The sequence below is a fragment of the Chelonoidis abingdonii genome, chromosome 16 (genome assembly GCF_003597395.2).
Source record: "Chelonoidis abingdonii isolate Lonesome George chromosome 16, CheloAbing_2.0, whole genome shotgun sequence".
NCBI classification, from domain to species: Eukaryota; Metazoa; Chordata; order Testudines; family Testudinidae; genus Chelonoidis; species Chelonoidis abingdonii.
The window spans coordinates 12,165,569-12,175,558 of record NC_133784.1 but is presented as its reverse complement, the minus strand read 5'-3'; the positions used below and the strand labels follow the sequence as shown (position 1 = coordinate 12,175,558).

General features: G+C 43.4%; 1 protein-coding gene across 1 annotated transcript in view; it reads left to right on the top strand.

Annotated features, from left to right (window-relative positions):
- Positions 1 to 1,717: 1,717 nt before the first annotated feature.
- Positions 1,718 to 9,990, top strand: part of TM9SF3 (transmembrane 9 superfamily member 3) — an 84,669-nt gene continuing 76,396 nt past the window's right edge. Inside the window, exon 1 of the mRNA XM_032778204.2 lies at positions 1,718 to 2,021. Within this exon, the coding sequence (XP_032634095.1) occupies positions 1,938 to 2,021 (84 nt within the window). The 5' untranslated portion in view covers positions 1,718 to 1,937. The remainder of the gene's footprint in view (positions 2,022 to 9,990) is intronic.

Below are 9,990 nucleotides of genomic sequence, written 5' to 3'. Positions count from 1 at the left end.
TAACATTACTGTAACAATAATGCTCAGCGCATCATGAGCTTTCAAAAGACACGCGATATGACAAACTTTGCATTGGATACCACACAATTATATGATAAGGATGAACCTGGGGGTGCAGGGCTTTCCTCTGAGGTACAGACTGTCACACTTGTCCACATTTAGATTTGCCTTAGGACTTGGCTTAGATAGACTTGCAGGAAATATACAGTTAACGTAATGTTTTGGGGTTTATCAAAGTGCAGAATTATGTTTATAAAGTACACTTTGTTTAGCTGGACTGTCTTAGCCCACACTCTTTCTACCTTAATTTCCGCTAGTCACTAAAGTTCTTTGTGATATTTCCCATCATTTTTAATAAACTCCAAAAGCTTAAAAAAAACCCTAACTTTCTGGTAGGAAAGTCCACAGAAGACTGAAGAATTTCAGAGGGACTTAACCAACCTACATGCATGGGCAACATCTGGCTGATGAAATTCAGAACTGATAAATGCAAAGTTATGCACAATAGAAGGAAAAATAGTTTACACATATCTTATCACATGAAGTGATTGTGTTGTCATTACTGACAGCTCAACAAAAATTTTGGCTTAGTGTGCAGCTGCAGTTAAAAAAAAATCATCATACCAGATGTTAGGATTCAACAGTAATGAGATAGCAAATATTATGGAAAAGGTCATAATATAACACAAGACTATACCTTCAACTGTGTGTGTGCAGTTCTGGTCATCCCAGCTCATAAATGATCATGCAGAATTTGAGAGGGTGCAGAGAAAGGTAATGGCAATAACTAGAGGCATGGAAAACACTCATGAGGGAGACTGAAGAGATTGACTGATTACCTTAGAAAGAAGTGAAAGCAGCAGAGAATCCTGTGGCACCTTATAGACTAACAGACGTTTTGGTCGTGGGTGAATACCCACTTCGTCAGATGAAGTGGGTATTCACCCACGAAAGCTCATGATCCAAAACGTCTGTTAGTCTATAAGGTGCCACAGGATTCTCTGCTGCTTTCACAGATTCAGACTAACACGGCTACCCCTCTGATAATTAGAAAGAAGGTGAGTAACACGGAACCTGATAAAAGTATAAAACAATGATGTTCTTCCTTTCTCTCAACACAAGAACAAGGGGACAGTTGAGGAAATTGCCAACTGTGCCCCAATGCACAGAAAACAATTTTTGGGGGTGGGAAATCTGAGGCTGGAAGTGTTTTGGGGTCACCCTGCAGTAGTAACCAAGGATAGTGAGAGCCAGAGTGTGGCTGGCAGGCTTACCCATCCCCAAGGAACTGCTTGGGCTGGGAATGGGGATGGACACTACTCCAAGGGCCCCACTCCCATAACTGTGGGGCCAGCATGCCTGGCAGACTGTGACCATACAGCAAGTGTGAAAAATCGGGATGGGGTGGGGGGTAATAGGAGCCTATATAAGAAAAAGACCCCAAAATCGGGACAGCTGGTCACCCTAGGCGGGCTGCTCCCCATTGCCAGGACCTATACCTGCAGCTATATCGCAGCCAGCCAGATCAGGTCAAAGCAGCTGCTCCTGTTGTCTTTATAGGGTAACCAGAGGCACTGCCAACCTCCCGCTTTGTCACCCCCAATGCCTCCCGCTCCCCCAATGGCTCCACCCACGCGAACGGGGCAGCCCCTCCCTCGGTGCCCACAGCGCGCTGCCTCGGGGGCCGCGAGGAGGAGACTCGCGCGGGGGGCGTTCCGCGCAGGCCGCTGGTGCCGCGCGCGCTCACGCTTGGCTCCCGTTAGCCACCGTAGGCGCAGCGCTTCCGGTGTGCGGCCGGATGACGTGGCCGGGGCAGCGGAAGCAGCGTCTCGTTGGCAGCGGCTGGGTCTGGTCCGGGTCCGGGCCGGGCAGAGCGAGGGCGGCTCGGGGGTAGCCTGGTGCTTGCAGTGGTGACGCGGAGGAGGCCGGCGGGAAGGATGGAGCTGCCCAGGCTGCTGCTGTGCGCGGCGTCCGCGGCGCTGCTGCTGTTGCGGGCCCGGGCCGACGAGCACGAGCACACGGTGAGGAGCCGTTTGGGCCTGGCCCGCCAGCCGCGCTCGCCTCGCCTGAGTGGGCGGGTCCCTGGAGCCCGACGCGGCGGGTGCAGCACGGGGTGGTACAGCCGTCCCTGGGGGGGAATGTGTGTGTTTATGGAGGCGGGGCCCTGAATACCACTACCCTGTGTGGGGTGGCGCAAACACCCATCCCCTGTATGTACGTGTGTGTGTTTATGGAGGGGGAGATTGTGAATACCTGTGGGGGAGGGAGTGTGTAGATCGGACTCTGCACACCCGGAAGTGTGGGTCTGTTCCATTCAGTAGGGTTTGGGGGGGCTGCTGAAGAGCTCAGTACTCCTTTCTCTTCATAACACTTGGTCCCAATCTTCTCCACACCCCTCCTCCTCAAAATGCTGCTTCAGGTTGTGGCCTGTTTGGTGACCCTGGTGTCTGATGGGGGGAATATGCTGCCTGAATGGCAGCTAGTCTCATGTCAGTCACTACCTGATCCAATCACAGGTGTGCCCTGCACAATGGCTGCCGGTACTCTGTACTGCAGAATCCTCCTCAGGGGTGGGATGAGTGTGGGCTAAGTGGGACTAAATAGACTGAAAGAAGACCTAGCTTCTGGTTAAGTATCTGTGCTCCTCAGTTTCCCTGTCTCCTTGCAGTTTTTCTTCCACATGTGCACATTCCTGGTCCTTTGGTACTGCTCCCCATACAGGTACACACTGGCACTGATTCTGTGGCTTTGATAACTTCTCTGTGATGAAAAGCAATGAAAATGACTAATTGTCTAGAAAACATGATCTATCAGGGAAGACTGAAAAAGTTGAGTTTGTTTAGTTTGGGGAAGAGAAGACTGAGAGAGGACATAAGTTTTCAACTACGTACAAGGTTGTTACAAGGAGGAGGGAGAAAAATTGATGTCCTTAACCTCTGAGGTAGGACACGAAGCATAGTGGGCTTAAATTGCAGCATGAGCAGTTTAGGTTGGACATTAAGAAAAACTTCCTAACTGTCAGGGTAGTTAATCACTGGAATAAATTGCCTAGGGAGGTAGTGGAATTTCCGTCATTGCCTAACATGCTTTTAAAAATCTCCAAACGCTTGTCAGGGATGGTCTAGATAATACTTAGTCCATCCTTGAGTGCAAGTGACTGGACTAGATGACCTCTTGAGGTCTCTTACAGTCCTACAATTCTATGATTTTATAATAGATACAACTGTCATAAATTCAGAATGTGCCATATAAGTAAAATATCATTTAGAAATAACTTTGCCATTGTCCCCTTTTTGGCCAAGTACAGCCCTGAAGTGGTCAGTTTCAAGATTTAATTATCTAAATGTATTAGTGAAGAGTGAGATTAGTAAATGAAGAGAAATTAGGATGTAGTTCAGAGATTAAAATCTTTATGGTTTAAAGGCAAATATAGCTTAAAAAGATCTTGTGTTCAGATGAAGTTGCTGGAAAATAATTCAGTATTATTTCAGTATTTCAGTATAAAATAATTGTATATCTGTTCCTTTATGTTCCTTTAGAGAATCTTAACTTATACATCTGCTCTTTGCACACACTAGGACCTCTTGTACTGTTTGTCTACCACTGGTACTAGCACCTGTAAAAATGCTAGTGTAGACAGTGCATAGGTGTTTTTACAGTATCCTCTGATCCTTCTTGAATCAAGCTTAGATAGTATGGTAAAATGCTTGTGTAGTCTGCATTGTCACTGGTGCTAGTACTGGTGGAATTGCAGAGATACTAGATGAACTGTCTAAAAAGTCTTCATATAGATTCACCGTCAGATTCTTCCATTATTGAGGAACACTCTGGGTATCTACTAGCATTGTGTTAATGTGGGAGAACCAGTAAGTGAAACTGCGTGCTTATATTTTTAATTGTCCAGAGTGAATGAAGTGCATGTTCTAAAAAAGCAGCCTAAGTGGTGAAATACAACTAAATTGTAAATGTTTTAAAAAAATCTAACTACTGAAATGAAAATTAGCCTCACACACATTAGGAAAAACTTCCTAACTGTCAAGGTGGTTAAGCACTGCAAGAAATTTCCTAGGGAAGTTGTGGAATCTCCACCATTGGAAATTTTAAGTGCAGGTCAGACAAACACCTGTCAGGGATGGTCTAGATCAGTGGTTCTCAAACTTGGGCCGTCGCTTGTTCAGGGAAAGCCCCTGGTGGGCCAGGCCGGTTTGTTTACCTGCCGTGTTCGCAGGTTTGGCCGATCACAGCTCCCACTGGCCGCGATTTGCTGCTCTAGGCCAATGGGGGCTTGTGGGAAGCGGCGCGGGCCCAGGGATGTGCTGGCCATCCTTCCCTCAGCCCCCATTGGCCTGGAGCTGCGAATCTCAGCCAGTGGGAGCTGTGATTAGCTAAACCTGCGGACGCGGCAGGTAAACAAACAGGAACGGCCTGCCAGGGGCTTTCCCTAAACAAGCGATGGCCCAAGTTTGAGAACTGCTGATCTAGGTAATACTTAGTCCTGCCATGAGTGCAGGTGACTGGACTAGGTGACCTTGTTACATAAAATCACAGGACTGGAGAGGACCTCACATGTCCAGGGATGCGTGCGTTTGAAGTATCTTAATTGGTTCTTGGATTAAAATACTTGTTATCCTATTGAATTATCATCAAATAAACTTCAGTAGCCCAACACTAACTCTCTGTGGCACTGACACCTATCAGACAGATGTTTTCAGTAAAAAAAAAAATCCTAGACACCTTTCTCCTGCACCCTTTTAGTCAGTTGTTGTGTGGACTTCAGAAGCATATAGATTAAATAGTCTGCAGGCTAACCTTAGCAGGGTTACCATGCTAATTTTGCCGCTCTTATGAAGGATCCTAAAAAGAGCTCTAAGCTTTGTCCCACTTGAAATGAGCTCTTGGAAAGAAATGGGTTTGCAACATACATACCATGTACCTAAGAATGGTCTGGCTGTTGCTGTGTTTCTTTTTAGAGTATTTTCAACTTTATCCGTTTATTTTATGTTGTTTGTTGCATCCGGCTTGAAAGTGGCACTTGAAGCATAGTTGCCAACTAATGGAAATACTTCTAATCACCAGTCCATACTACAAATATAGCTGTGAACTAGATTGGTGATGTGCCTTAATCAGCAGCATCTCGGTAATGTCTTGTTGTTGGTGGGGGTTGCAGTGTGGTCCTGGCTCTAGTCAGTACAGCCTTGCTGGAGGACTACACAGAAAAAGTTTTAGAACTGCTAAGAATGGCCACATAGATACTCCTACCCATGATAGTCTTGCTAGGTAGAGCATGGTTATATTTTACTAATATTGTGTCAATTATGAAAAAAGTTTCTAAAGCTGTAGTTTGTCAGAGATGGCGCAGGCATAAGGGGGCAGCTTGTGTTTATGATACTACTTCTCTGGGCTCTTACTGCATGTTTAGTGATCAAAATAGATCATTATGTTCTCAACATAGTTACCAGAATGACTGAACTGATATCAAACTTGGTACAGAAAATGCTGTGAAACTAAATTCGTGACACCTAATTAAACTTAGTATAAATTGGTATGTTTACATCTTAAGAGTTTGGTGATAAAGTATTTAAAATTGTACATTTATGCAGCCTTCTGTGTAATATTCTAAACTGAAGTAGTGGATTCTGGATTGTGGAACCATCAAGATGTTTCTTGTTCAGTCTTTGCTGATTCTAGTTTTAGAAATAGTCACATCATATTTCTTATCTTAGTAGGATCCTTGGACCATATACACTGTATCATCTACTATGAAGCAACAAAACTGGAAATTGCCAATTATGCCAGTCCCGAAGATGCAACACTTATTTGTTGGCTTTTTTTTTCTGCCTTCATGTTGCATTCAACAGCACCTGTTTAGCAGATCTATCTACTGTTATGTTCTTGTTAGGACACAGGTGGCTGTCATCTTGTAGCTGTAAGGCTGTCTTCCCGGCCTTTTTAAGGGACACATGTTTTTTGTGCAAGGTAGGGTAGGAAGGGGATAAAGATTATGATGTAGCTAGAATAGCATTGTCCTTTGTGGCCGCAAGATAACTAATTCTTGTTGGGTTGAAGGAGCCTTGGAAGCTTGGCTAAAGCTTGTTTTCATAGCAAAACAAATCTAAAATTGCATTTAAATAGACCAGTACATTTGCTTACATTTTTATTATAAACAGGAACTGCATCTTGGTAATAAAGTACAGTAACTTCTCGCTTAAGTCATCTTGGTTAAAGTTGTTTCATTATGTTGCTGATCAAATGGAGAATATGCTTGTTTAAAGTTGCACAGTTCTCCCTTATAACATTGTTTGGCAGCTGCCTGCTTTGTCCACTGCTTGCAGAAAGAGCAACCCATTGGAGCTAGTGGTGGGGGCTTGGAACCAGGGTGGACGGGCAGCTCCCCATCAGCTCCCCTAAGTTCCCTGTGGGGCAGGCGCCCAGCAGGCTATCAATTGCCAGGCAGGTCAGCTGTCCCTCCCCCCTACTTCTGTGTGCTGCTCCTGTCCTCTGCCTTGGAGCAGCTCCCAGGAGCCTCCTGCTTGCTGTGCAAAGGGGTGGGGGGAGAAGAGAGGTGCTAATGTCAGGGTGTCCCCCTCCCCCCTTCTCCTGCCCCCTTGCTGCTTTACCCCATTTTCATAGAGTGTGGGGGTGGAGGACACAACAGGGGTTAGGATGGAGGGGGCTAGCTGGCAGCAGCAGCTGTCTCAACTTGCTGATCTACTTAAAAAGGCAGTGTACTTAGAGTGGAGTCATTGTACTTAAAGGGGCAATGCACATCTCTCTCTCTCTCTCACACACAGTGTGAGTGTGTGTGTCTGTCTCTCTCTGCCATGCTGTCCTTCCTCCCTCCATTTGTGCTGCCTTTTAGAGTGTGAGGCTACATTAACAACAATGTGTTAACCCTTGAGAGCTCAGCTGAGTTTATCATTTAGCAGTAAGGCATTCCCTGGGAAATATCCCACCCTCTGACTTTACCACTCAGCCAAGCTTCACAAGCATCATTGCTGTGTACAGTATTAAAATGTTTGTTTACAACTTGTACTGTGTATATCTAATCTAATCTATCCGTCTATTGTCTGGAGAAAAAAATTTCCCTGGAACCTAATCCCCCCATTTACATTAATTCTTATGGGGAAATTGGATTCGCTTAACATAGTTTCACTTAAAGTAGCATTTTTCTGGAGCATAACTACAATGTTAAGCAAGGAGTTACTGTAACTACAGATTTTAAATTTAAGTCAAGTTATCACCTCATGTCCCCTGCTCTGATAATCATGACTGACCACTGACTTTTACACCACTTTGCACAATTACTGCATTACTTGTGTCACCCACAAGACTCATTAGAATTAATTTCTAGCTTAGGCAGAAATGTATTCCTTTGTAAAAATGTTTATTTCGTATATTTAAACAAGACAGATCAGATAGTGTTTCAAAACCCTTATCATCTTACGTGCAGTGAGAACCAGAAGCCCTCTTTGGATAAACGTCTGTTTATCTGCTTTTACTTTCTCCTAGTTTTGTTGGCTTATCTTATTGTTGAGTTAGACATTGACACTGATGTTCCCACACACTTTACCTGATCACTGCTAACTTTTCACTGACTATTCTGTTTGTCCTCATAGGGAGCTCCTGATGCAGTCTTCATTTTTTTTCTTCTCCAAATGCCTAAATCCAGTTATCATTGAATCTTCTGTAGCTAAAGAGGAAATTGCTGTTTGAATAGCAGGAGAGGGAAACTATCACATCCAGTTATATAATCTTACGGTACAAGTGATTTTAAGAAAAGACCATCTGCCGCCCCCGTGGCATGCCTTATTCAATTAAATGCTGCTTTCGATACCCTAGTCGAATTAAAAGGGACTTTGATTTGCTTTCTAAGATCATAGAGGATAGACCTGAGTAAGTGAGCACTTGTCCAATAGATTCTTTCATTCAGGACTCTGTTTTGTCTCATCTGCTCAGAGTGTGAGGCTAATTAGAAAGGTTTGTGAGAAGATGTAGGCTTAATGACTTCTTTAACGACATTGATTTAAAACTCAGTCTCACAGACCTGTATGATGTGGCTGAATGACTTACCTAGTGCCTGAAATCATTTCTCCAAACTGAGGGAGTGCCTGCCATTTGTTACTTAGGTTTGTAACCTGGTACGTAGGTGCAAAGGGCAAATGGGTGTCATGCTGGATTCTCATATGCTCCTTGATGTTCAGTGAGCATTACCTGAGTGTGTTTTTCCTCTGCACTTTGCAAGAAGGCTGCAAGCCTTTCTTTCAGACAAGGATCCGAACACAATTAATGGTACCTTTTGTTACTTTGACTAGATTATTGAAGCACACTTTGTGGTGCAATACCTTAATATCCCTCAGTCTTCAGCTTGTGTGCCTTTCCCTCCATTTGGGGGTTCCCATTGGGCATGCCATGGCTAAGAGATTGGTGATACCATTCAATTCCAATTTATAGTGCTACCAAACTCTCCTTCTCTATCCCTTCTAAGAGACCCTCACGATCCACTGCTGAGGGGGGATTTTCTTGAGTAAGGGAGTATGGAAGAAATTCACATCAGAAGAAGGGAAAAATGGCTTTAACTCCAGACACTTCCATATATTGAAGGATAGCCTTTCTTCCATTGTATAGATCAAACAAAGTTAAACAATGAACCAGGACTTTCAAATTCCATATACTGTTTTTGACCTCCATCGCTAATCTTTCAATGCTAGACTTGTTCAGGGCTTTTGACTTAAGAGCAGCCTGCTTCCACATAGTGTTCAGATACTCATCAGATACTCATGCTTCTGTGCAGGAAATAAACTTTATCAGTACAAGGTGCTGCCTGTCAGCCACTGTGTCTTCACAGTGTGTGACCATGGATTTTATTATACTAGTTTGAGACCTTAGTGGCAATTGATCTATTCAAATTTTGATTTGTTGCTTTTGAAATATGTAGATGCTTTTAATAAAGCTTAACACAATGTTTCTACTTCTTTGCCAGAATACTTTGTTTCTCTAGAAACAAATCTTAAGTGCCTTTAAAATTTTGCAGGTACACTTCGCTTCAGCAGCATCCCTTAGTAACTTATTACAGTGCAGTAATCGATACACAACTAGCATTACTTCTGCATCGCCACAGGAATTGATGGCTTTTGTCCAGGTTTGTTGAAACCTTTTTTTTAAGGAAAAGACCAACTCTTTAGATTTTGGTTTTTTTAATAGTTGGACTTGTCACTCCAAAATACCAACATGAACATATTATGTATAGAGCCTAAAATATTAGGCTCTAATTTCATTCTAAATATAACTTTTACTATTAATAGGGGAGTGATAACATCCACAGTTCTTATGTGTATTAGGGAACAACAAGAAAATTAGGACTGTCTAAAAACCTATAGGTAGAATGATTGGAAAGAGGGGTGTGGCTAATGGGTGGAATCAACAGCAGATAGTCAAATTCAGAGCTTTGTCAGAAGATCTGCATTTGTCCAGACAGCTCAACATCCACTGAGGTTTTTTGCAGATTCTGATGGGTATGTTTGATCATAACAGTGTTAGTGCTAAAAAGGCAAATAAGTTGATTTACCCGTATTTTTCGCTCCATAAGACGCACCTGACCATAAGACGCACCTACCGGTAGTTTTTAGAGGAGGAAAACAAGAAAAAAAATATTCTGAATCAAATGTTGTACTAAACCATTTAATAAACTACCGGTATATCAGAATAATAATACAACCGTGTAAAGTGAACAGCAGTCAACAGTGGCATTAAGAACCATCATCACTGTCATTAACAAATGAAGAGAGACTTTACGTATCCGAGTTACTCGTTTTGTCTTCTGTGAACCCAAGAACATCATCAGTGCTAGAGTCAGAATATATGAAGCTCGTTTGCTCACAATCACTGACCATCACTTCTTCGCTATCTTCATATAAGTACTATCTTCGTTTTCCATCCAAAGCATTGCTAATGCCATTTTTGAATGACTGTACAACGGATTTCCTCCTTCAC